Raw genomic sequence first — 26,230 nt, forward strand, 5'->3', positions numbered from 1 at the left:
CGATTGCTGAATGTGCTGGATGCTCCGGAGATGGTCGCCTTGCAGGATGCAGCGTTGGCTGTCTCGTCCCGAAACGCTTGACTACAACCCAGTTCGGCACGAAAATTAGAAAAATATGGTTTTGAAAGGGATGGGATGCAAAGAGCATCCCTGCCCCGAGCGGAGCGCCGGGAGGATCCCGCTCCCCGATTCACCTCTGCGTGCATCCCACCATGGCACAACCCAACGTGGCCGCGTCCTGGGCACGTGCCAGACCCTCTGCGCTGTGGAGCCGGGGTTTTGTGCCTCTTGCTGCCCAAATTGGGGCCACGGCTCCCGGCAGCGGGGCTGGGCCACGGCCAGGGCCTCGCATGCAATCAGCCGGCTGCGGCTTAGCGCGTTACCACCCATCGGCTCGCTCGTAGGAAGTGACCGCGGCCCCGCTGCTGGCTGGGGTCCCTTGGGAAATCACAGCCTGGGCTGAGATCCCCGCCCGGGTACTGGGGGGAGCCGGGGGGGGGGCTCGTGGGGGGCTGCGTGGGGACGTGGAGGGGTTTGGAAGGGGGTGAGGGGATGGGGATGAGGAGGGGGTGAAGGTGTGAGGTAGGGCATGAGGGTGGTGGAGGTGTGAGGAGGATGATGAAGGTGTGAGGAGGATGATGAAGGTGTGCAGAGGGTGATGAAGATGTGAGGAGGGTGATGAAGGTGTGCAGAGGGTGATGAAGGTATGAGGAGGGTGATGAAGGTGTGCAGAGGGTGATGAAGGCGTGCACCGGGTGATGCAGGTGTGCAGATGAAGGTGTGCGGGGCGGGATGAAGGCCTGAGGGAGGAGGATGAAGGTGAGCCCAGGAGGACGAGGAGGTGCAGGGGGACACGAAGGTGTGCAGGGTGGGCGACAAAAGCTGTGCCGCAAGCCACCAAGGCGAGCGGGGGACCCCCGGCAGGAGGGCGGGGGGGGGTAAGGACGGGAGGAAGAGGAGGAGGAGGAGGAAGAGGAGGTGGATGAAGGCTCCTAGAGGGCGCTGCCGGGGCCGGGGCCGGGCTGCCCTTTGCTCACAAACTCCCTGCGGAGGGGAACGAGCCCCGTTCCCCCCCAGCCTCCCCTCTCCCCTCGGTGCCCCGACCCCCGGCGGGCCTCGCCGCTGCCTCCCCGAGGCCGGAGGCCGGGCAGGGAGGAAGGAGGAGGAGGAGGAGGAGGAGAAGGAGAAGGAGGAGGAGGAGGAGGAGGAGGAGGAGGGCGGAGGGTCGGCCCTGCCCCGCCGCCTCCTGATTGCCTCCCAACTTTCTGCTCCTCCCTTGCAGAAACTTTCCCGTCCCTGCGCCTGGCTCCGTGCGCGGACTCCGGGGCCAGCAGCGCTCCCGCAGCCCCGCCGCCCTCCCCCGGCCCGATCCCGGTCCCGATCCCGGTCCCGGACCCGGTCCCGGTCCCGGTTCTGATCCTGCTCCCGATCCTGGTCCCGGTCCCGGCACCCGCGGCCGGCCCAGCCCTCCGAAGCACGGAGCAGGTAAGCGCCCCGGGCGGGGGCTCCCAGCCCCCTTCCTCCTCCTCCTCCTCCTCCTCCTCCTCCTCCTCCTCCTCTTCCTCCCCCCGGCAGCACCGAGCCTTGGCAGCCCCGCGGGGTGCCGGGGGGGCTCTGTGGGGGGGGCACGGCTCCGCTCGGCTCGGGACGTGGGGCCCCGGCAGCCCCCGCTGCGCCCCCCTCATCCCACCCGGGCCTCAGCCCCCGGGGCTGCTCCGTGCGCCCCCCCCGGCCCTGCCCCTCCTCGCCCCCCCCGGGGCCCCCACTCAGCTCCGGGACCCCCGTTCAGCACCGGGACCCCCCCTAAACACTAACCAAAGCCACCCCAAAACCCTGCGGTCAGCCTTGCCTTGGGTGCCGGGGCTGTCCCCAGGGTGCCCCCACCCCAAACCCTCTCCGCTGCCTCATTTCACGTCCCCCCCTCTCCAAAAACTTTCCAGCCCCAGACCCCCTCCAGGCCTGGCAGCGCTCAGCACCCCCCTGGCCCCCACTCATCTTTTCCAACCGGGAGCCGTGATTCTACGCTTCTAAAATAATATATTCATTTATTATTATATATATATATATTCTTTTTTTTTTTTGGTAATCCCCCTTTGCGCCGCGCATCTCCGGGGCGCGGGCTATAGGGTTACAAAGAGGCCTTGTGCGCGCTGCGGCCCCGTACGTTATATAAAGGGCGGCCGGCGTCGAGGCCGCGATGCCCACCCCGAGCCCCGGGCAGCTCGGCGGGGTCGCGGGGCCACCACCGTGTCACGCTCCATGTGTGTCACACGCATGTAGGGGATGACCAGGCGCTGACTGTATGCTAAACACTTTGTGCCTCGTCATATGGGCGCATTGCTAACGAGTCAGCAATTAGATGTATAATTTTCAGCTGTGTGTCATCTTTATTATTATTATTATTTTATTTTTACACCCTCCCTCGGTTGTGTTGTTTTTTTTTTGGTGGTGTTTTTTTTTTTTTTTTTTTTTTTTTCCCCCCCTTGTATCCCCTCCGAGGAAAAATAACGCCCAGCCCGGCAGTGCCGCCTGCCTCCGCCCCCCGAAACCGGGCTGTGGGCAACACGTTCGGACCAGAGTGGCTGGAGAGGGGAGGAAAACAAGGGAAAATTAAAAAAAAAAAAAGATATTTTTGGGGAGAAACCAGCTGGGAATGACACCAGTGGCTCTGCTGGAGCAGCGGGTGCCCTGCAGCCCCCGGTCTCCGTTGGCTGCTTGGCAAAGGACGAGGGGAAGGTTTGGGGATTTTTTGGCTCTTTGCGGGGGGCCGGGGCGAGCCGGGCCAGGCGACCGTCCCACCGTCGAAGTGATAATCTCCTGTGTCAGGCGCGCCGGGGTATTTTTGGGCTCCGGCGTCCTCTCTCCTCCTATCGCTTTACCCCGCGCGGGTACGTGCGCGCCGTGAGTCAGGGCTTTGGCGCTGCCCGGGGGGCCCCGGCACCCCCCCTGTGGTTTTGGGGTGCTGCTGGGGGACAGCTGGGCTGTGGCAGTGAAGCGAATTGGGGGGGCTCGGGCAGGTTGGTGTCCCCCACCCCGAGCACTGTGGGCACTTTGGTGGCCCCAAAGCTTTTCCTGGCACCTGGGTTTTGGGGTGGTTCTTGGGGCGGTTTCGCCGTGGGGTGGGAGGAAAAGAGGATGGTTGGGGGGAGCCCCCCCAAGGTCACCAGGGGGTGGTGGGGCCGGGACCCTGCTCGCAGGCAGGTGTTGGCCGCAGTGTCCCCGTCACTTCCCCGCTGGAGGGGACAGGCACGAGTGTCCCTTGGGGAGAAAGCGCTGGATTTGGCCCCTGTTTGGGTCTGCAGCAGGGATTCACCCTTTCTGGGCTCCCCGCTGGTGACAGCAGGGACAGGGCTGCTGGTGCGTGGCCACCCCTTCCTGGGTGACACAGGGGGACCTCGGGGGACCTCGGGCATGGCTCAGGGCTGCGCTCGTCCCCGTGGCGGGCGCGCGGCTGGCACGGCACCGGCTCTTCCAACCAAAATAACCCTTTGCGAGCAGCCGGGCTCGAGCCACGTTGCGTAACGGCACCCGGGCGCTTTGGGTGCCTCGAGGACCCTCGGCTGGGAGCGAGGGGTCTGCTTGGATCAGCCACGGCCTTTCAGGGCTCATCCAAACCCTCCCGCTGCCGTATCCCGGCCCTGCCTCGCCAAACCCCGTCCGAACTCATCAGCAGCCCACAATAAAAGGGACTCGCTAGCGTTTCCCATGACACACGGGCAGTATTTATCACGATACCGGAAACGGCATCTTCTTTAATCGCCGTTTAACCCCCTGCTCACCACCGGCAGGAGGGTGCCGGGGCCGTGGCCAAAGGGCAGGAGCGTTACCCGGCGCTGTGCGCACGCAGGGCGCAGCGGTGCTCTCGGGAGGTGGGGGTGGCCGTGGCAATCAGCTGTAATTAATGCGTTAAAAAATCGAGGAACCGCGCTGCTCCCGTCAAACGCACCCAATTGAGGCCGGCGTGAGGTGAGCTCGGGGGTGCTGGGACGGGGAGAGACGTTGGGCTGTATTTCGGGGAAAAATGGGGGTTTCTGCCTTATTGCCTTTTCTTCCTTCGGTGGGAGTGGGGCTAGAGGTGAATGTCAGGGAATGGGCTGCGAAAGCCTTCCCGAAACCCTTCCCGAAACCCTTCCCAAAGTTTCGTGGCAAGAGCTCTTTGTGGGTTTGGCACCCCTATGGCCATACAAGCAACAGGCGGGACAGATGCTGTCCAAAAAGCTGCCATCTCCAGGAGCTTTCCTCTCTTTTAACAAAACTTTGACAACGGTTGCAAGGCTGGAAGGGGCTGGTGGGGCTGCACAGAACGGCCCCGTTGTCGGCACCGCTGCTGGTAAATAGTGTTTGGGGGGGGGAGCTTTTATCCTGGGGTTTTTCTGCCACCAACATCCGAGGAGGTGTTTGGGGTCGGTGCCCGGGTCAGGCGCGTCGGGAGCGTGCTGGAGTCGCGGCCGGCCGAGCCCAGGCACCTGTGTTGTGGTTGGGGCAGGCACCTGAAGTGTGTGGGCGTTCGCTGTTGCCACCGTCACGTGTCGTCTTATGAAATGTTTTTTTCGGACGGAGGGAGGGAAGGAGGGAGGGAAGGTAATGATGGGGTGAGCAGTCGGGGCCGTGCCCCGCACCAGCCTGCAGCGGGCACGCGGCGATGTGGTGCGGGTTCGGACAGGTCGCTGGGGCTCCCCGGGCCGCGGTTTTACCCGTCTGGGAAATGGGAGCAGCGGCTCCCGTGCGCTCAGAGGCGGCCTTTGGGTGTTTGACTGTTGCTCGTGCACCCGGAGCAGAGGGTGGTGAGGTGCTGGGTGCGAGCGTGGCCCCGTATAGGGCGTTGTAGGGTGTTGTGAGGAGTGTGGATAGCTGAGCCTGGCGGAGGGGACAGGCCACGAGCCCTGCTGTCCCGTCCCCTTGCCCTGCGCTGATCCTAAAGGGTTTGGAGAAACGTGGATGCCCATGGAGCATGTCCCCCCCGGTGGTGTAGACATGGATGGAGCCCGGCCCCTCACCGGCTTGTGAACGGATGCGCTGCTCCAATGTCCCCAGTGCTGTCCCTGCACCGTACTGGGACCAGCACGGCCCCATGGCCACCCCCGCAGCGGGCTCTGGGTGCGTCCTGCGAAGCGCTGGGCCCCGTCTGGCTAAAGCCAACCTGCTGCTAATCCTCAGCCATCCTCTTAAGAGCCTGAGGCCAAGAAGGTGACTTCAGCACACGATGGCTGCAGCTCGCCCTGTAATGTTTGCTCGCCGGGGCCGGTGAGCGAGGTGCGAGCGGTGGAGAGCGCTGGCTTTTCCCCTGCGCCCTCGCTGCCGGGAGAACGGACGCAACGCGGAGCTGGCAGCTCGCTCCCCTCGTCTCGGGGCTGGGGGACGGGACGGTGACAGCAGGGCTGGATCTAATTTTAGGCGCTGGGCAGAGCCTCGCGGGAAGCGCCGGGCAGCGGGGACGTCTCGCGACGCGATGCCCGCGAGCAACCTCGGCGGAGAGCGGGCGCCGGGAGGACCCCGGGTGGCCCCGTGCTGCCAGCCCGGCTTTGCCCCTCGGGCACGAGCTGCTGGAGAGGCTGGGGGTCCGGGGGCAGTGCTCCTGCTTATCCAGGACCCTCCGAGCCCTGGCAGCTCCGTGCCTCAGTTTCCCTGTGGCGAGGCGGGAGGAGGCAGGAGGGCTGGCCAGGCTCGGGGCTCCTCGCCTGGGAGCGCCAAGCCTTATTATTTCCCCACGACTGTCTCCTCCTCACTCCTCATAAAATTAGATCCAGCTGTTCACAATAGCCACTAACTTCTCTCCGGAAGATGTTCAAAGTTTACAGACGCGGCGTGCGTGGAGGATGGGCTGCCGTTCCCATGCCAGCTCCCTCGCCCGCCCTCCCCCAGCGCCTGCCAGCTCCTGCCTTCCCCAGGCGGAGGCAACGCCGCGGCGCCCGCACGCAGCCGCACGAGCCCCCGCGCGAAGCAAACCTTGTGAGTTCCAGTACCAGGAGGACCTGGGGTGCTCCGTGGTCCCCGCTGCAAAGCGAAGCTCCTGGGCAGGACCCCGTTTTCTCCCCATGAGGTGTCTCCCCTGCCGGAGCAGCCCCGAGTGTCGGCACGCGAGCTGGGCAGGGCGCACGCTTGGTGCACGCTTTTGGTGCTCACCAACGCCTGTGCTCAGCTTTGGCATGAGTTTGGGCTCTGGCTGCTGTGCAGTGTGGCTGTTGTGCCCCGTTGTAGCCTCGCCTGGGTGGCATCGCAGAGAGTCAGGGTCCTGCTCCGACGTCTGTGTGTCGGCGTGCCGGGGGCTGAGCGCGCTGCGCCGGGCTCCCCGGAGCCATTGGGCCAACGCTCCTCTCTGGAGCTCCTTCTTTTACTAATAATACCGCCTTCGTGTATTTTTAGCAACTTTCCTCCCCAAGGATTCCAGAGCAATTTTACAATCTGCAGGAGCGGGAGTTGCTTTGCCCATTTTCAGCGCCGAGAGGCTGCTGCTGTGGCACTGGGAGCACTCGGTCCCCACGCACCGCTCCCCGGCTTGCCCTGCCCCGGGGCTGCTTGGGGGGGGGCTTGGTCCCAGGGGGCCCAGGCAGCGTCGAGAGGTGCTGGGGAGAGGGCGATGCGCTGCCACGGGTGTGCAGGAGGATGCTTTGCTTGCCCAGTTTGTTTACTGGCAAGCAGCGAGCAGTAAAACGCTGCTATCCCTGAATACCCCTCTCTGGGAAGAAATCGCCAGCGCAGCCTGCGCCATGCAGCTTCTGCGTGGCCTCGGCTTGTCGGCTCTCCCAAGCTAAATAAACTCGCTTCGGGAGGGCAGGGGAACGCGCCTCCTCGCAGGGCGACAACAACCCAGTGCCATTTCCGTGTCACGTTTTGCCCCAGACGCGGGCAGCCGGAGCCATCTCCGCGTCTCCGCCGGGACGGGAACACCCCGGCCCTGATGGCACCAACCTTTGGGATCGGGGCAGGAAGGGCTGCAAAAATACCCGTGGCCTTGCAGGCTTCCCCCCATGTGCTTTTTTTTTTATTTTTTGGGGGGGAGGATCAGCTCTTGACGCCCCCCCCCCCTTGCTGTGAACCCTGGCACCCCTCTCGGTGGGGCAGCGCGGTGCCGCTCGCCCCCGGCCGCGGGCGCCCCGGGCTCTGGCGGTGCCGGCGCAGGCAGCGGGCGCAGCTGCTCCCGGGCAGGGTTGGGTTTCGCGGGGGCGGAGGCGGCCGGGGCCGGGGGTGGGTGTGAAATCCACTGCAGCCTTCCTCCTCCTCCTCTTCCTCCTCCTCGCCTGGCAGCCGCTGGCCCCAGGAAGACGTTCGCCCCTGCTGCGGTGGCCGGGCAATGGGGTCGGCAGCACCCAGAACTGCTCCGCGGAGGTGTTTCTCCTCTCAGGGGTATGGCCACGGGTTTGTAGGGTCCCCGGGATGTCTGTCCCACCCAGACAGAGGGACACCATCCCTGCTCTGGCTCCTGCGGCTCTCCCTTGCCCATGGTGGGGTTTGGTTTCCCCTTAAGGGCGAGCTGGGGGTCCCAGGGGGCCCAACATGAGGTTGGTCCCGGGATGGGAATATTTTGGTGCAGGAGCAAAGCGAATTCGAGCACGTGTGGGGGCCGTGCCATGCTGCTGGCCGTGCCCCTGGGCCACCCGGTGCTGGGGGGGGGGTCATGGGGTGGCCGTCATGATGGCCTGTCCGTAGCAGGCAGCTCCAACCCTGTTATTTCCCTCCAGCTCGTTTCATAACACAGAGAGCAATTAATGCCGTAAAAGCTTTCTATTTATGCGCTGCTGGGTGAAACGCCCCGGCTGGGCAGGGCGGGAGGTAATTGGGCCAGGGAGGGAAGCCGGGGTAAGGTGTCCGTCTGTCCCCTGCCCTGACGTCCCGGCCCCAAGAGCCTTGAGCAAAACCAGCCCGGGTCCCAAAAACCAGCTCTGCCGGGGCCCGAGGAAGAGGAGGAGATGGAGGGGTTTGTTCGCACGCCCGCTTGCGCCGTTAGCAGGGAGCACCTCGCCCGGTGGGGCTGGGACTGCCCCGGGCTTTGCTCACCTCCTGTCCCTGCTCCGTGCCCTAATTTTCTAGGGCCAAATCACTCGGGTTCCCCCGTCCTTTGCCCTCTGGAGAGCCTCCCGCTCCGGGACCGGGGCGCTGAGCATCCCTCAGCCTCGCGCTGCTGGGCGCGAAGCGGCCGCGAGGTTTCGGGGCTGGGGTCGGGGAGCAGCGGGCACCCCCGTGCCCCCCGGCAGCGCCGCCGACCCCGGTGGGACGCTGCCACGTGGCCTCCTGCGGTTTCCCCGCTCCGATTGCTTCCTGAGCCGCCCGCCAAGCCGGAAGGGACAGGAAGCGATAGAGGAAAGGAAATTAGTCAGGCCGTCCCGCGGGGAGCACCGGGGGCTCGGCTGCCTCCCCGGCCCCCAGCCCGTGCCGGGGGGAGGCTGGCCGGGGTCTCGGTGTCCCTTGGGGGACGAGGTGGCCCCGCAGTGACCGGTGAGGCCCCAGGTGGGAGGGGGCAGGCCGTTCTTCCCCAAGCAGGGGAATTCCTCGGCACAGCCCCGGAGCTGCTTGGAAGAGGAGCGAGGTGAAGGCAGTGCTGTGCCGTGCCCTCAGGGGGTTTTGGCAGGGTGCGGGGTGGTCCCCGAGGGAGCTTGGGACCCCCGGCTCCTGCAAAGGCCAGGTCGGGTTCTTGGCTGGTGCCAAAAACAATCCTGCTGTAGGGTCATGCTCGGGCTTGGTGCACGGCACGGGGTCACGGGCAGACTGGGAAGCGTCTTCCCGTGTGCATCGTGGCCTTGTTGGGGTCCCCTCCAGGTAGGGCCTTGTCACAGGGGGGTGGCAGAGGTGGCAGCGGGGTCATAAGGAGCACAGCAGGAATGATTTTGGTGTGCCTACAAACTGCGTCCTCCCGCCAGCCCCCCAGCCTGCTCCTGCAGTGCGTGGGGCCGCCCGCGAGGCTCCGCTTCGGGGTTTATTCGCTTGGGGTCTTGCAGAGCCGGTGCAACGGGGCGGCCCCTCTCGGCACCCCCAGCGTCCTCCTCGGGGCACGGCGCACTGATCCTGCCCCAGTTTCAGAGCGGGGCCGAGCCGGGACAGGTTGCACAGCCCAAGGTGGGGGCTGGATGCTCAGCACCGGGGTGCGGGTGCCTCCCGCGTGCCACCGACGGCGGTGGCCCCGTCTTGGTGCCGTCCCCCCTTTCCCGTCCCCCAGCGGGGCGGCGGTGCCGGAGCGGTTGCTTGTGCAGGTGAGAGGCTGCGCCCGGCCCCGCCGCCTGCCCGGGCTTGTTGCTGAACTTTTATCCTTTCGCCACGGGGTCCAAGCAAGGGGGGGGGCCGGCAGGGCTGGCTCGCCTCGGGGCCCCCGTGCGGGAAGGCAGGCGGGGAGCGGGGTGGCGGCCGGATCCCTCTTTTTGCTGGTTCTGCTCACCCCCATCCCTAAGTGTCCCCAACCCTTGGGGTCCTGGTGCTGCTCCCCATGGGGTCAGGGAAGCCCTGGGTAAAGGGGGGAGCTCGGGGCTGCTGTGCCCAAGTGTCCCCCCCCTGGGCAGTGGGTGCTGGCACCGGTGGCCGTGCTGTGCGTCCCCGGTGAGTCAGGGAGGATGTGGTGGCCAAAGCCACCTGCACCCCGATTTGCAAAGGGGCAGAGAGCAGCAGCCCGGAGGTTGCAGCCAGGGTGGGGGCGACGCTGCCACCTGCATCGGGGCCACCCTGGTGCCACCAGGAAGGCAGGGACAGCTGGGGCAAGGCGTTGGTCCCGTGGCGTCACGCTGGTCAACACGGGACAGCTCCTGCCTCTGGCCAGGCTCAGTGGTGTGACAGGTGGCTGGGCAATGCGGGTAATGGGATGTGGCTCCTCTGCGTGGAGCAGACCCCAATTCTTGGCTTTCCACCCCGTACAACACGGGGTTGGGGTGATGCACGGCCTGCAGGATGGGGCAGCGCTTTTGGGACCCGGCACGCTGGGGAGGAGGGCACGCGGCGTCCCCCAGCTCGGTGCCACTGCTGGGGACGAGGTGCCACCCCACGCCTGGGGGCTCTGAGCAGCACCATCCCCATCCCCATCCCCACAGCCCCTACCACATCTGGCTCTGCTGGTCCCAGCCCCGCTGTGCCCTACAGGGCCCCGCTCCTCACCTGGGCACCACACCGCATCCACACCTCTCCCTTCCCCTGACCCAAGCATCCTTCCTCCCTGGCCAAAGCAGGCTTTTGTAGGGGTTCCTCGTAGCCTTTCCGGGCTCCCCAGCCCCGAGCACCTCCCTGCAGCCCCCCACCACCTTGGCCAGCCTTGATCCACAGCGGGGCCGAGTTCGGGGCGAGCGCACAGCCCGTGGGAACGCCGCCTCCATCTCCCGGCGTAACCTTGGCCTCTCCGGGAGATAAGGGCAGGAGCTGCCCCGGCCGCATCCTCCCCTGCACCCATCCCGCTCCCCCTTCTCGGGGACCCCAGGGCTGCGCTCCCCTTCTCCTTGCTGGCCAGCACCTTTGGGGGCAGGACGTGGCACCCCACAAAAGCCGCCTGCGGGGCTTCGCCCTCCGGGGCGCATCCGTGCCGGGGGTCCCCGCGCCCCAGGGGAGGGGGCTCCGTCGCTGGCCTGGGGAGAAGCCGGAGGGAAGGAGAGGATGATAAGGATTTTTCCGGCAGGTCCGGTCCCCTCCCTGCCTGGATCAGGTCGGGCAGGCCGGTACCTCGGTCCAGCCGTGCTGGTTTCCTAATTGCTCCTCTTGTTGCTGTTTTGTAAGGCTGGGTGGAGCGCTGCGCTCGGCCCCGCGCCCCTTACGTCAAAGCTGTGACTTGCCTGCACCCTCCCTCCAGGAAATAAAATTTCTTGGCCTGGCAAAAAGCAGGTTCGGTGGAGGAGGAGGAGGAGGAGGAGAAAGAGGAGGAGGAGGAGGAGGAGGAGCTGCTTCCTCGCACCTTGGCCGGGGCCCCGGCTTCGCCCTCCCTCCTCTCCAGGGCCCTGTTTTTCCCCTGCTTCCCTGAAAAAGGGATTTCCCTGCTGGGGAGGGGGGGGAGGCAGTGGGGTGGGAGGGATTTGGGAGGGCTGGGGGGGCTGAGAGCCCTTGGGAAGGGGCCGGTGTGTGCGGCGGGCAGGGGCCAGCACCCCCCGTGTGTGTGACACTTGGGGACGGTGGCCGTGTCACTTGTCACTTGGCTTGCAGTGGTGCCACCGACCCTATAATTCCCTGTGACAGTACAGGGGGGAGATCTGGGGGTCCCTGTGAAGCCCCCCCACACCCATTCTTAGGGCTTTCCCCTGGGGGGCTCAGCTGAGCCCAACCCCACGGGGCTGCGGGCTCCCGAGCTGCTGGGGGGGGGTCTCGAGGCTGGGGGCTCCTGGGCTGCCGCAGGGCAGCTGGGGGCTATCGGGGTGCCGTGGGGCTTGGGGGGGTCCCAGGCTGCTGTGGGGGGGTGTTATGATAGTGTGGGGGGGTCTCAGGCCCCTACATGGCTGTGGGGTCGTGGTGCTGTGGGGTTTATCAGGCTGAGGAGGGGGAGCCGCAGCCCCCAGCAGCACCCGCTGCGACCCCACTGCACGCACAGGGTGGGCACAGGGTGGGGGGGGCCCATCCCCATGTGTGCCCCCCCCCAGCTCTCCGTCTCCCACCCCGTTTTGCCCCGCTGGTTTCTCAACCCCCCCCCCTTGGCCCTCAGGGCTCCCGGGGCTTCACGGTGGGGGGCACGGGGGGCGCTGGGGGCCGTCCGGCACCGCTGCCGCCATCCCTCCCCGGGCTCGCTGGCTCCATCCTACAAATCCAGTTCTCCTTATTTGGCCACACTGCTCGGCAAGAGGGGGAGCGCCCGGGCGGGGGGGGGGGAGGACAGGGGGGGAGCGGGCAGGGGCGGGCGGCGGGGACCAGAGGGGGCTGACATCACACCGAGGGTGGCGTTTGGGCTTTGGGGCTGGGGGGGGGGGGGGGGGGGGAGAGGAGAGGAGGGGAAGGAGGTGGAGGGGTGGGGGGGGGGGAGAAAGGGGGGGGGGGGAAATAAATAAATTATTTTTTTTTATTTAAAAAAAAAAAAAAAAAAACACCCAACCGCACAACACAAACCAGCCTCGCAGCGCGCTGCTCGAGCCAGCGGGTTGCTGCAGTTCCTTTAAAAGGAGATGTCTGCGCTGGAGACCTTTGCACACTCCCAGCCCGTCCGGGAAGCGCGGCGCAGGGAGACACCTCTCGCTCCCCACCGAACGTGTTATTGCAAAACCCCGCTTGGGAGCCGGCCCGGAGGGGGGGTGAGGGCTCCCCCGGCAGCCCCCGCAGCATCCTCGGGGTGGGGGACGCTCCGGAGAGGTGCCCCGGTGGCAGGGGTCGGGCTGCCGGAGGGGTCTGGCCGCCTGGTTCCTATTAACGTGGCTCAAAACAGGCTGGGGAAGCCCGTGGAGTCGCTGCCCTGCCTTCAGCGGGGTGCGACAGAGCGGGGTTTTTAGGGGCTGGAGAGCCTCGGGGTGCTGGCACGGCGTTGGGGGCTGTAGGGCTGCTGCTGTCCCGTCCCGAGGTGGCACCGTGTGCCCGAGCGCCTCGTGCAGACAGCGTGCTGTCCGGGCTGCCCCCTCCCCAAATCTTATTCAGGGTGCTTGCTCGGTGGCTCGGCCCCACTAAAATTTGGGGTGCTCGTGGTGCAGCCGTGCTCTCGGGGCACACCACTTGGCATCGCGTGCTCGGCACCGGGGTGCGCTCCCAGCTCCCCGGGTGCAAGCAGGCACCGAGCGGGCAGCGGGGCCGTACGTGGGGCCACGCTGTCACCCGCACCTCCGGCACCCAGGAGCAGGGGTAGCAGGGTCTAACGGGTGTCCCTCTGTCCCCGCAGGTTGTCGCGTGTCCGTGGGGGCTCGGGGTCGGAGCCCAGAGCAGCCAGCACCATAGCGTCCAACAGCTGGAACGCCAGCGGCAGCCCCGGGGAGGGGCGGGAAGATGGCCAGGACGGCATGGACAAGAGTCTGGACAATGATGCCGAGGGGGTGTGGAGTCCGGACATCGAGCAGAGCTTCCAGGAGGCGCTGGCGATCTACCCCCCCTGCGGCCGGCGGAAAATCATCCTCTCGGATGAGGGCAAGATGTACGGTGAGTATTGGGGACAGGACGGCACCCGGCGCCGGGCTTGGAGTTACAAACCGGGGCTGAAGCGAAGCCTCCTGCCCCGAAACCACGTCTGGGGAGCTCCCCCGACCCCAAAAGCGCCTCCCCAAGCTGCTGGGAGCAGGGCGGGCGGCGGTGACCCGTGTCCCCTTGGCGGTGCCGGGGCCGTCCCCTCCCTGCGTGCCGGCTCTCCCTCCCGCGCCCTCCCTCTCTCGGCCGTGCCGGACCGACAGGTTTGGTGGAGCCGAAGCCGTGAGGCAGGGAGCGGGCACGGCTCCCTCCCGCGCCCCTCCGCACCGCTCCCCAAACCTTCCCCGACCGCAGCCCGGCGGCGGGGAGCACCCCAAAAGAAGCGTGGCCGGGGTCACCGGCCCGCCCCGAGCTCCCGGTTCTGGTTTCGGTGCCACCGTTGGTGAAATGGGGTTGATGGATTTTCTGGGGTCCCCCCAAACGCCTCTGTCCTGGCGGCAGGTGATGCGGGCAGGGGCGCCTGGTGACACCGAGGAGGAAGGTGCCACGGTGTCCCCATCCCTGCCTCAGCAGGGATTCCTCCTCCTCCGGTGCTGTCACCCCCAGGACCGGTGACCTCGGTGCCATCTCCACGGCACCGGTGCCTCCACCCCTGACCTCCAACCCAAAGCCACCGGTGTCACCGCCGTCACCCACACACAGCAGAGAGGGACGGGCAGATCTGGGGGTCCGTGTGCGACGCTGTGGTGCCCGGGACACACCGCAGCCACCCCCATCCCCGCGCCACCCACCCGTGCCACCCCATTTGCCGGGGCCCCCGGCCGGGGCTGGCGGCCGAGGGGAGCGCAGGGCTTCCCGCGCGGGCGCATTTTTTGGATTTCTCCAGGAATAGCTGAAGTGCCGCCGGGAGCCTGGCCCCGCGCAGCACGCCCGGGCGCAGACCGGTTTTTCCAGCCTTTTGGAGACATCTGGCAGCTGCTTAAAGAGGCAGCAGCCCCCGCCGCCTTTCATCCCCCCCCCCCAGAGCCCTCCGCAGCGCCCAAAAGCCTCCCCACCTCCTCCCGGGGCTGCGCAGGGGCTGGGGACCCCCGGGGGGCCGAGCTGAGCCCTGGTGGGGCACGGCAGGGGGCCCTTCTCCTGCAAGCAACGTGGGGGTGGAAAGCAGGGTCCGACCCGAATCGGGGCTGGCAAAACCCCAAAACCCCGGGGAGGGCGCTGGGGTTCTTTTGGGGGCTGCACATCCCCGCGCGAGGCACCCGGATGGGAGCGATATTTTGGGGAGCCCCTTGGCAGCACCCAAAGAGCTTGGAGCCGGAGATGGGTGGCTTCACCCTGCGCCCAGCACCCTACATCCAGGGCCTGGTGGGTGCCAGCGTCCCGTAGGGTTGGGGCGAGCGACGCACGCGTGCCCCAGGAGCAGGTGGGAGCCGCGGGGCCGGGCCGGGCACGCTGCTCGCGCCGCTCGTCGGCCGCCGTCGTGTCCCACTGGGTTATTTTTAACAGGGCCGTCCAACTGGTTCACGTGGTGGTGTCAGGGGAGAGGAATTCGGGGAATGTGGTAATATGGAGGAGGACGTGCCCTCGCCGAGGGAATGGCACGGCCCCGGGTGAATCATCACGGGGGGACTGGGACGGCCGTGGGCACCCGGATGGGTGCTGCAGGGTGCAGCCGGCCCTGGGTGGTGCCGGGATGCGGGGTGAGGCGGGGATGGGTGCGGGGAGAGGTGTGGGGAGATGCCCGGTGCTGGGCACAGGGTGCTGGGCACAGGGTGCTGCCCCGCTCGGGTGCGTAATCGCAGCCGGGTTTCATTTCCCAGATTTATTTCCCAAGGGCTGAGCATGGGGATGGGATTCGGGAGCAGGGAGACGCCGAGGTGCTCGGGGAAGGCGTACCCGTGCTCCAGCACCGCATCTCCCCGCAGCCAGGGCCGGGCAGCGCCCCACTACAGGGCGTCACGTCACCCGGGCACCCTTGGGTGCTGACCAGGGCAAGGCAGGGCTGGGCGCGGGGTGCCCGGGGCGGGCGCGGGGCCGCGGCTCCATCCACGCTGAGGTTTCGGCAAGCGAGAGCGAGCAAGCCCAGGTGGTTCGTTAGGAGCTGCTGGCTAATTAAAAGGCGGCCCAAACGGTGATACTCACACCGCAGCCGAGGCTGGGTGACAACACGCCGGGGCACCTTGGTGCTTCGGGGCTGCTGCGGGGTGGCACCGGGGCACCCATGGGTGCTACGAGGGGACAGGACGGAACGAGGGGACACCTCGCCGGCTGCATTCGGTGTGCCCACGTTGCCAGGGGACCCATGGTGGCCCCCGGCCACCACCCCCTGCCCGCTGCGGGCACCCCGAGGCGCAGCCGTCCCCGCAGCACCTGGCCCTGTCGCTCCCCCCGCGTCCCCCCCCCCTCCTCGGAGCGCCCAGTTGCTGCGGGGCTGGGAGGGGACGCCCGGGGTGGGGGTTATTTTTTATTTATTTATTTATTTAATTTTAAAGAGTGCTCTTTTTTTTTTTTTTTTTTAAAGTCGAAACCCGCTCCAAGGGCATTTCGACAAGTTCCAACCACGACCATCTGGTCCATTAAAATAAATCTGGCGTGCCTGCCCGCCCCCGTGCGCGGGGGGCGAGGCGGCGGGGGGACGGGGACGGGGCTGGGAGAAGAAAGCTCCCAGCTGCTCTGACGTTTGAACGTAGATTGGCCACAGCTGGCCCGTAAAATGTGGCGCAAAAGCACTTCTGCTTCGAATTAAGCCCAGGACATTAGGAAATACTGGTGGAAAGGCCAGCATGGCTCGCGAGCGCTTGTGGGGGGAAGCGGGGAGCCGGGGGGGGGGACCCCAGGACCCCCGTGGGAAGGGCTGCGGGAGGGGGCTTGGCTGGCTCCCCCGCTGCAGTCAGATTTTTGGGGGGTCCTTGGCCACCGGTGTTGGGGGCACAGCAGTGGGGGGGGTCCCTGGTGGCTGCCACCCCCCGCTGAACCCCTAGTCCCTGCCCCACGGTGCTGCTGAGCCCTGAGGGTAGGGGCTAAAAGAGGGGGGTCCCCGTGCTTTGGCTGGGGGGCGGCCGCCCCCATGTCCCCTTGGGGCCACCCTGGTGTCCCCTGGAGCCAGCCAGCCGTCGAGGCAGCGCCATCTCCCGGCAGAGCCTCCCTCATTAAGGACCGGCCTCGTTAAGGACCGGTGCCATCGGGTCCCCTGGGGCTGTCCCCTTGTCCCCTGCTGTCCCCTTGTCCCCCCCCGTCCCCGCTGTCTCCCCACGCTGACGGCTGCGCTCCCCCGGCAGGTCGCAACGAACTGATCGCCCGCTACATCAAGCTGCGGACGGGGAAGACACGGACGAGGAAGCAGGTGAGACCACGGCTCTGCTTTTCTTTTGGGGTAGGGGATCGGGATGGGGGGTGCCCGGTGAGCCCGGCGGGATCCGGCTGTGCCGTGCCGCCCTTCCCGGGGGCGCCGTCCTCGCCTCCTCCTCCTCCTCCTCCTCCTCCTCCTCGTGCTGGTTCGGCTCCGTGCTCTCCGTAAGGAGCTGCAGCTCCATCGCAGCAGCCTGTGCGTCCGTCGGCGTGCGCCTCCCTCTGCTTTTCCACCTGGATCCAGAGGCCGTCCCCACCTTGCTGCGTGCCCCTCGTGGCACACCCTGTGGGGACGGCACCCCCAAAAGCCCCGGGCTGAGACCGAGCTGTCCTCATCGCAGCCAGGGGACAGGCTGTGCCGTGCTGGTTTCGGGCAGCCCGGGGTGACACAGAGCTCGCTGCCCTGATGTGCCAGCACCCGGGGCTGGCAGCACGCAGGCAGGGATGCCAGTGGGTCGGGGAGGACGTTGTGGTCCCCCCCCCTTTTAGCTGCATGGCACTGGAGCCCTCCAAGAGGTGCATCCGCTTGTAACACGTCCAGTGGTTCGTTCCTGCCCGCCGTGGCCGTGCCGTGTGTCCTGGTGGGCTCAGTGGCTGTCCCCGAGGGGACACTGGGGAGCAGGAGATCTCCCACACAGGGGTATGGATGGGTTTGGGGTGTTTTGGGGTCACTCGTGCTGGGACTACCCCGTGCCACCGTCCCCATATGGGATGGGCATACCTGTACCCCAGGTGCTGCGGGGAAAAACTCCTCCAGGGCTGCTGCTGGAAGGAGAGGGACCAGGGTCCGGCCACGGTCCTTACGTCCTCTGTTCTCTTGTTCCACCTGGACCCTCTCCATGGGGGGAAGGATGGAGCACAGGGCAAAACTGGTGTTCTGGGCCACGCACACGTGCCCAAGCACAGGGGACAGCACATGTGGTGGTGGCGTCCCCTCCTGTGCCTTGTGCAGCCTGCTGGGAGAGGGAACGTGCCAAAATGAGCCCTGGTGCCTGGTGGGCACAGAGCTGGGGCAGGGCCATGCACCCCGGGGGGCGGCTGTCAGCAGCTCAGCCCCTTTGTCCGGACCCTGCACACTCACAGGGCTCTGGACAAAACAAATTTCTCCTCGCCTTTCCCACCTGGAGCTCTGGGAACCAGCCTCTCCGTGCCACATCCCCCTCGGGGACACTTGAGGCACCCTACGGGGGCACCCAGCGAGCACCCTCAGGGCTGTCTGCAAGAAAAGCCCCTGCACTCACACCGGGGAGGGGGCTGTCTTTTCGGGACCCCCCCCAGCAGCCCACAGGCTTCGTTCCGAGCAGCACCGGCAGCATCCAGCGCAGCGTCCCGCGGTCCCCCCAATTTTTCCTCCCTCTCTAGCTCTCCCCGCCGCAGGAGCATCGGCATCTCCAGGAGCACCCGGGGGCAGCCCCGCGCCCCCTCTTTTCCGCACGTCCTTTCCCCCTGGGACGGCGGCGGCACACTTTTCGGGGTCATGTCTTCACGCTCTCTGTGTTTTCCTTTCCGAACGGCGTGGCGGGCCCTAGGTGTCCAGCCACATCCAGGTTCTAGCTCGGAAGAAGGTGCGGGAGTACCAGGTTGGCATCAAGGTACGTTGGCGCCCGTGCCCAGGTGTTCCCGGCGGTGTCTCTCTGAGCATGGGCAGCCCCTCTCCTTCCTCTTCTTTTCCTCTGGTTGACGGCTCTGCTGTTCCCCTCTCCTGCTCTCTCTCTGCAGGTCTCTAGCCACTTGCAGGTTCTTGCCCGGCGGAAATCTCGGGAGATTCAGTCCAAGCTGAAGGTACGCGCCCGCTTCCCCGCCTGGCCGCTGACCACTAACGCTCTCCGCTCTCTGGTGTGCTGCTTTCTCTCCTTTGGATGGCTTTTTTTTTCTTTCCCCCCTCCCTTCGCTCCTGGAACCCGGTGGTTTTGTAGCGGCATCGCTTTGGGGTGCCCCGAGGAAAGTGCAGCTGGAAGGGCCGGTCGAGGTGCCCGGAGCCCTTTTCTCTCCCTCAGAGCAGTGAATTTTGGGGGGAAAACCCCTCTTTTTGCTCAGACCCGGACCCAGCCACGTGGAAGGGGAGGATTAAACCTCCCCCGGCGATGCACAAGCGCTGCCCTCCTCCTTTGGGCCAGCCAGGCTTCTCCCAGGAGGAAAAGGACCCAGCCCAGCGCAGCCAGCACAGTAAAGCAAAATTAAAATGGGACCCCCGGAGCCGGGCTGGTCACAAGCGTGGTCCCGCTGGGATCGTGCCAGGGGATGTCCCATGCCAGGGGATCACAGAAGCAGCAATGTCCCCAGGTCCCTGCAGGCTGCCTGCTCACGCTGCAGCACGTGCCGAGGTGCAGGCATGTTGCCCCCCCCGGGTGGTCCCGGGCCAGCCCCATGGTTCCAGGGGCCAAGGGAGCCGAGCAAGGAAAATCTGGATCGCCCGCTCCTCTGGTTGGCTTCTCTTTTCCTTCCTTCCTTCTAACTGCAGCCCGACTAACCTTTCCGTAACCGTTTCCACCGTTCCTCGTGGTGGTGGTGGGGAGGGTGGGGATGGCGGGTGGGAGGTGGGCACGGCTGGCACGGGCAGGATCGGGGCCGTGCCCCAAGGACGGAGCCCTTCTGGGGTTGGATCCCGTCCTGGTGTACACGGTGTGAAGCGGGGGACGGCGTGGTCCCCATGGGCTGCCCCCCTTTGGGGACGTCCCCTTTGCACAGCCTGGGATGCTCCGGATTTAATCCCTGCACCGTTAAACCGGGGAGCATCTCCCCCCTGCCGGTCCCTGGGCCAGATCCAGGAGGGATTTTCCTCCTTTCACCTTCCAGAGGATTTTGGGGCCCGAAAGCTTTCGGCACCAAGCCCACGGGGTTCGCTCCCAGCACCTCTGGGCAAGGCTCGCTCAGTCCCCAAAGTGTCACCACCTTTTTGGGACGGGGCACCTCTTGGTGCAGGGCACCAGCTGGCAGCCTGGGACATGTCCTGAGCTTACCCTGGGGTTTTGGCCCCTGAGGGTTCGAGGACCACCAGGCTGTGCCCCCTGAAAGTGCAGGGCAGGTTGTGGCAGACCCCAGTGCCGGGAGGGCCCCAAACCCCGGCTGTGTGCTGGGAGAAGCCAGGAGAGGGCACCCCAAACCTTTCGGGGCTGCTGCTCGGGGCTTGTTTGTCAAAACCAGACCCCAGGAGGGGCTGCAGGGAGATGGGCCAGGCAGGGTTAGCTACAGCAGAAGCCTTTGCAATGGGTAATAATAATAAAAAAAGGCTTTTCTTGCTGCACAACACAGCGGGGGGGTGCAGGAGCAGCAGAGAGGCTCCGGGGGCTGCTCTGGCTGGGGGATAAGTGGGGAGCTATCGACCTCGCAGCCGCAGCCCTGCCGTGCCCAGGGTGAACACAAATCACCAAATCACCCGGCGGTGGTGGCTCCGTGAGCCGGGAGAGGTGGAGGGAGCAAAGGCTGAGCCCGCGGGACCTGGGCGGCACCGCGGTGCCCTCAGCTCCTGCCCTCCAGAGCAAAAGGGGAAAAAAACAAAAACAAAAAAAAAAAAAGGAAAAAACAAAAACAAAACCAAAAACAAACAAAAAAAAAAAAAAAAGGAAAAAAATGGGTTCCTTTACGGATTTCTTTTTTTTAATTTTTTTTCTTTTTGAGGGTTGGGCTGTGCAGCTCGTTGGGAAGCCCGCAAAGGCGTGGGTCTGGCTTGCTGCGCACAGCGGCCGTGCTGAGCCCCCAAAATATCGGGGCTCGGACACCCCGATCCCAGCAGGGCCAAGCTGTGGACATCGGTGTCCCCCTCCAAAAGGATGGGTCGGGGGGGCTCTGTCCCCAGCCCAGGCTGCGGTGACAATCTGGGGGGGGGGGTTACACGGCTCAGGGGGTGCACGCCCAGGCTCTAACCATTTCTTTTCCTTTCTTTTGTGGACAGGCCATGAACTTGGTAAGTTTGTGCTGGTTGCTTTGCCTTTATCGCCCCGTCACCTTGTGCCCCCCACCCCTTGCTACACCCTTGGTGCCCCCTGGGGGGGTGGGGGAGGGACAGCTTGGGGACCTGGTGGGTCCCGCACAGAGGGGACACGTGCAAGATGATGGCATTAATGAACACGGCTGTATTTTGGGGGGGGTATTTGGGGCATTCACCCCTGATCCCTCGCTTTGCAAACCCTGCTTGGGGAGGGGGGGGGGTCCCAGCCTGCTTGGGGCTCTGTGTCACCCCCGTCTCCCCTCTGTGTCCCCCCCCCAGGACCAGGTCTCGAAGGATAAGGCTCTGCAGAGCATGGCTTCCATGTCCTCGGCGCAGATCGTGTCGGCCAGCGTCCTGCAGAACAAGCTCAGCCCCCCCCCTCCTCTTCCTCAGGCCGTCTTCTCTGCTGCCCCCAGGGTGAGGAAGGCTCCGCGGACCCCAGGCTGGGGGGGGTGGGAGGGGGATCAGACCCCATGTATGGACTTGGGGGGGGTCCCACCAGGCTCCTGGGGGTCTCTGGGGGCTCGGTGTGGGACTTGGGGGGGGGTCAGAAGCCGCTGACTGTTCCCTCTGCTGTTCCAGTTTTGGAGTGGGCCGATCCCAGGACAGCCTGGACCCTCTCAGGAGTAAGTAGGAGCCCCCACCCCGGGCAGCGCCCACCCCCCCCACACACCTTGACAAAAGGGCCCCCGGCCTCGTTACGCTAACGACCTGCTTCGTTTCGCAGCATTAAACCGTTTGCACAACCAGCTTACCCCATCCAGCCACCCATGCCTCCATCACTAGCCAGTAAGTGCCGTCCTCGCCGTGCTTCGCACCCCAAAACAGCTCCGGGGCCCCCCCTCTCCCAGCCCTGTGTCCTATGCCACCCCCCCCAGGGTCCTCATCCCAGCCCCACAGGGGTGAAAACCTGGGATTTAAACCCAACCAAACCCCCCCCCCCCGGTGACGGGGACCCCATCCCCACTTACCCCATCCTACGGGGGTGCAGCATCCCCACGGGGCCATCCCAGGAGATTTTGGAGGGTGGGGGGGGGCACGGCGAGGGAATCGGATCCCCCCGCAGCTCAGGGTGGGGGGGGCTCTCCCCAGCTGACGCTGCCCCCCTCCCCCTTGCTCCGGGTGCCCCCCCCCCAGGTTACGAGCCCTTGGCTCCGCTCCCACCAGCCGCCTCGGCCGTGCCGGTCTGGCAGGACCGCACCATCGCCTCCGCCAAGCTCCGGCTCCTCGAGTACTCCGCCTTCATGGAGGTGCCACGGGACGCCGAAACGGTAACCGTGCCCCCCACCCCGACCCCCTCGGGCCACCCAAAAGGCTCGCTCGGCTGGCTCGGGGCTGGCCGTGCCCGTCCTCGGTGGCGCCTCGCTTTTGGGCTGACCCCCCCCCCCCCCCGGTTTATTTTGGTCCCCCTACAGTACAGCAAACACCTCTTCGTGCACATCGGCCAGACGAACCCCTCGTACAGCGACCCGCTGCTGGAGGCCGTGGACATCCGCCAGATCTACGACAAGTTCCCCGAGAAGAAAGGCGGCCTCAAGGAGCTCTACGAGCGCGGCCCCCAGAACTCCTTCTTCCTCGTCAAGTTTTGGGTACGATCCGGTTTTCGAGCTTGGGTTCGGGCTCTGCCTGCTTTCAGGAGCTGGCGAGCGTCCCGAGAGGCTCCTGAAGCCGATGTCCCCGTCCCCAAGGGAGCGCTGGCTCCTGACAGCTCCCCGCGTGCTTCCCCCCCAGGCGGATCTGAACAGCACCATCCAGGACGGGCCGGGGACTTTCTACGGTGTGAGCAGCCAGTACAGCAGCGCGGAGAACATGACCATCACGGTCTCCACCAAGGTGTGCTCCTTCGGGAAGCAGGTCGTGGAGAAGGTGGAGGTGAGTCCTGCGGGACGGGGTGGGAGCGGGGTCCCCGCCGCAGGTCCTGGCTCAGGATGGGGATGGGATGGGCAAACCCCCTGGACGGGGTGTAGGACATGAGGGTACCACCCCGGGCTGTGGTTCTTTCATCCCTGGCCCATGAGCACCATCCTGGGCCATCCCCACGATGTCCCTGTTGGCCACTGCCCTCATCTCCCCAATTTTGACGCCCTGGCTGTCCCCGCAGACGGAGTACGCGCGGCTGGAGAACGGGCGGTTCGTCTACCGCATCCACCGGTCCCCCATGTGCGAGTACATGATCAACTTCATCCACAAACTCAAGCACCTCCCGGAGAAGTACATGATGAACAGCGTCCTGGAGAATTTCACCATCCTGCAGGTACCTGCCCGCATCCCCCTCAGATCAAACCAGGGGTCCCCTGCCCAGGGCACTTTGTATTGACCGCACAAGTGCAGCAGCTGGGATTGAGGCCATGCAATGCCTCCCCTGAATAATAGGTACCAAAATTTCCATGGTGTAGTTAAAGCAGCTGGGCTGGAGCCCGTGCAACCTCCCAAAGAATGGGAAGTGAATTTTTGGTGGCACAATGAAAGCAGTGCCTGGAGTTGTGCGTCCCCAACCCACCCGACCTACAGGCAGCAAATCCGCACGGTGCAAACCGAGTGCCTGTGCCTGAGGCCGTGTCCCCCCCCTCCCCTCCAAACTGCAGGGAGCAAATCCTGATGGTGTCAATGATGTAAAAAGTGGCTGAGACCAAGCCCACGCGCTCACCCTCCTAAATAAGGGGTAGGAAGATTTTGGGTGGCGCAAATAAAGCGGTTGTGCCTGTTCTGTGCAGCCCCTTGAGGAACAGAGTGCAAATTTAGCGTGAATTTGGTGCAAACGAAGTGGCTGTGCCTGAACCTATGCAATCCCCCCCCCTACATAAAAGCAACCCCCCTCCTTGGGCTCTCTCCTGACTGCGCTCTCTGCTTTGCCGCAGGTTGTTACGAACAGGGATACCCAGGAAACCTTGCTCTGCATAGCCTTTGTTTTCGAGGTCTCCACCAGCGAGCACGGCGCCCAGCACCACGTGTACAAGTTGGTGAAGGACTAGGGGCCCTCTGGGACGGGCGGGGGCACGAGGGGCGCGGGGAGGGGGGGCCGTGCAGAAACGCCGCCCGTGCCCCCCGGCCTCGTGAGAAGTCATTTGAAGAGAGAAGGAGGAGGAGGAGGAGGAGGAAGAAAAACAATAGCCAAAAAAGACTGACTTGCGATCGCAGATGTTTTCTACTTAGGAACAGTTCCTTTTTTTTTTTTTTTTTTAATAAATAAAAAAACAAAAAAGAAGAATGAGAAAGGAACCGTAGGGAGAAAGGAACCCATGTCCGGTGATGGAAGGGGACAGAGCAGCCCTCGGTGGCACCGATGAAGGCCAGCACCGTGCCGTGCCGCCCCCAGTGGGACGTCGGAGTGGAGGATGACCCCCCCCCCGATCCCGAGTGGGCAGGAGGAGCACGGTGGCTCGGCCAGGACGCGGTGGCACCAGCCCCTCGGCATCGTCCCCAGGGCAGCGGCGTGGCTGCGGCGTGGCAGAGCCCGGCGCTGGGGGTGGCGGCGGGGACGTGGGGACGTCCCTGCAAGGCCAGGGCAGAAGTGCCGAGGTGGGAGCAGGTAGGAGCAGGGCAGGAGAGGGGCTGCGGAGGGGGGGTGCTGCTGCTGCTGCATCCCAGGAAGCGGCACCCTTGGGTGCCTTAAAAAGGAGGGATGGGAGAAGCTGCGTCTCGGGTCCCTCACCCCAAGGAGGGTGCTCCTCGTCCGACCCCGTCTGGTGGTGTTGGAGTGGGAGGGCATCGATGACGCAAAGCAATTTTTTATGGCTCTTTTTTTTTTTTCCTTTTTTTTTTTTTTAATTAAAGTGCTTTTTAATACTTTTTAAAAAGACACCGTGCTTGGAATCGGGATCTGTCCCTCCTGTGCTGCTCCGCGGTGCCGGGGACCTGCTCCCTGCCTGTCCCCGGAGCCGGTGGCCAGAGGAGGTGGCAGAGCCGAGCTCACTGGGTCGGAGCCATACGGCAAAATTACGTGGCTCAGGCAGGCACGGGGAAGGTTTGGGGTCACCACACTCACGTGGGGTCCCTGCAGAGTGCGGCCGGGTTCGTGCGTGGCAGTGGGAGCCCCGGGCTGTGCTTGCGCTTTCAGGGATTACGCTTGGGGGCTTTGCCAGTGCCAAGCACCCCTGGTGTAGCTTGCTGAGGTGTAACGAGAACAGTGCAGTGGATTTGCCTGATTTACTTTGCATATGTAAATTTCCCTTTTTTTTTTTTTTTGCCCTTTTTTGCCTGTTTTCTGTGTTGACAATTCTGGTGTCGGCTTTTCCTGGCAGCCCGCAGAGAGCGGCCGGGTGTTGGCTTGGGCAGGGAGGAGCGCGTGGTGCAGAGCTGTGAGCAGGCAGAGGTCGGGGCAGAGGGGACAGAGCGGGGACAGAGGACACGAGGGACACGGGACTGGGTATTTCTGCAGCATTTTTGGGGCTGCAGCCCCAAAATAACCCAATGCAGCGTGCCCGGTCCTGCGGCGGCGGCTGCAAGAGCATCCCCGGGAAGGATGCAGAGCGGCAGAGGTGGCGCGGAGCAGGGTGGCAGGGGACAGGGACCCGAAGGAGGTGACAATTTGGCCCTGGCCTTGGTGCCGGAGGGGGAGCGAAGGCAGCGGGAGGTGCAGAGCCAGGTGCTGCGGGATGGCAGGAGGGATTTGGGATGCGGGAGCAGGGGCTGGGGAGCCAGGGGGGGTGTTGGGGTGCGATGGTGCCGGGCGCGGAGGGGCAGGAACAGCGCAGAGAGCTCAGGAATCGGCCTTGCAGCCCCGCGGGGACAGCTCCACGTGTCCCCCAAGGCGTGGGGACTTTGACCTCGCCGCCAGGAGAAGCCACCCCCATGCCCATGTCCTGCTTGAAGAAAAAAAAAAAAAAGGAAAAATGGGGAAAGCCACAGCCCCCCCTACCCATCCCAAGGCTGCGCCGCCCAGCTGCGTTCTCATATGTAGCATGTTTGTTTGTTGTTTCCTGGTTTTGTCTGTTTTTTGTTTTTTCCTTTTCTTTTTTTTTTTTTTTTTTTTCTTCTTTCCTTTCCTTTCTCACCGATCTAAAACTCTGGGAATTAAAGCTCCAAACCTCCCCGCCACCACACACACGCCTGCCCTGCCTCTTGCCTCTGCCCCCCCCCCCCCCCAGGGGACGAAGCTCTTGGTTAACTGGACCGGTTTGTGCCTCCCTCCTTCCCTCCAGCCCCCCCCCAGCCCACGCACACGCGGACGCCCACGCAGGCCCCCGGCCCCGGGTGGGATTCAGCCACGACCCCAGAGCCACTTTTCTCGCCCCTTCCCCGACCCCCTCCGTTCTCCTCCAGTGTATTTATGAATTTCACATGAAGTACTGTTTTATTTTTTTAAAAGACTTTGTAAAGCTTACCAGGGTTACGATCACCATTTTTAGAGCTGTGTCAGTCCACAATGTTTAAAAAAAAAAAAAATCCATTTTTTTATGTATTATATTTTTTGTGTATTTTTTTTTTTAATCCAGCTGTGATGGGTTGTATCATATATTTGTTGTGTTTACTGTATCTGTCCAACTTCAGAGAGAGGAGACTGTGGAGCTCCAAGAAAACTGCAGTCTGCTGAAAAACCATTAAAATTATTTGTTCATGGGTTGGCTCAAGCGGTTCTGAAGTTCCTGGTTTTTGGGTTTGGGGTGGTTTTTTGGGGGTGTGATTTTTTTTTTTTTTTTTTTTCTCCTCATTTCTTGTGGTTTGCTCTGGCAGCAGGGGCCATGAGGGGTGGGTGACAGCCCCAGCTCCGGGCTCTGGGGCACATCCTACAGATTTTGGCAGTGGTTTGCAGCACTGGCCATGGGTTTGCTCGGTAGGATGGGTGCCTGCTGGGTTTGCTAGGGGTTTGCTTGGTTCTTTGGGTGGTGCCTGCTGGGTTTGCCATGGGTTTGCTCGGTTGTTTGGGTGCCTGCTGGGTTTGCCTTCCCCTACAGCCACACTCCCCTGCCTTAACCCCCAAGATCGGGGTCAAGGGGAGCCCAGATCCCTCGCTGGGGTCACAGACCC

General features: G+C 64.6%; 1 protein-coding gene across 3 annotated transcripts; it reads left to right on the top strand.

The window, feature by feature from the left end:
- Positions 1-1,288: 1,288 nt before the first annotated feature.
- TEAD3 (TEA domain transcription factor 3) lies at positions 1,289-25,833 on the top strand. Of its 3 annotated transcripts, none has more exons than XM_084301912.1 (14): positions 1,289-1,485; positions 12,752-13,005; positions 16,266-16,330; positions 17,865-17,927; positions 18,055-18,117; positions 20,228-20,239; positions 20,543-20,680; positions 20,846-20,889; positions 20,991-21,052; positions 21,401-21,534; positions 21,679-21,852; positions 21,995-22,135; positions 22,365-22,517; positions 23,122-25,833. In XM_084301912.1, the coding sequence occupies exons 2-14, from the start codon at positions 12,870-12,872 to the stop codon at positions 23,233-23,235; spliced, it is 1,299 nt and encodes a 432-aa protein (XP_084158038.1). In that variant the 5' UTR covers positions 1,289-1,485; positions 12,752-12,869; the 3' UTR covers positions 23,236-25,833. The 3 variants fall into 3 exon arrangements, with proteins under 3 accessions (XP_084158038.1, XP_084158039.1, XP_084158040.1); XM_084301913.1 differs by having other exon boundaries at positions 21,431-21,534; XM_084301914.1 differs by lacking the exon at positions 17,865-17,927.
- Positions 25,834-26,230: the final 397 nt, after the last annotated feature.

The sequence above is a fragment of the Netta rufina genome (assembly GCF_964035555.1).
Source record: "Netta rufina genome assembly, chromosome: 26".
Taxonomy (NCBI): Eukaryota; Metazoa; Chordata; class Aves; order Anseriformes; family Anatidae; genus Netta; species Netta rufina.

Bases quoted from the DNA above. Each gene is read 5' to 3' on its own strand.
- TEAD3 (XM_084301912.1), top strand. From the start codon at position 12,870: ATGGACAAGAGTCTGGACAATGATGCCGAGGGGGTGTGGAGTCCGGAC. The intron at 16,331-17,864 runs GTGAGACCACGG...GGCGGGCCCTAG, and splicing joins AGACACGGACGAGGAAGCAG to GTGTCCAGCCACATCCAGGT. The intron at 22,136-22,364 runs GTGAGTCCTGCG...CTGTCCCCGCAG, and splicing joins AGGTCGTGGAGAAGGTGGAG to ACGGAGTACGCGCGGCTGGA.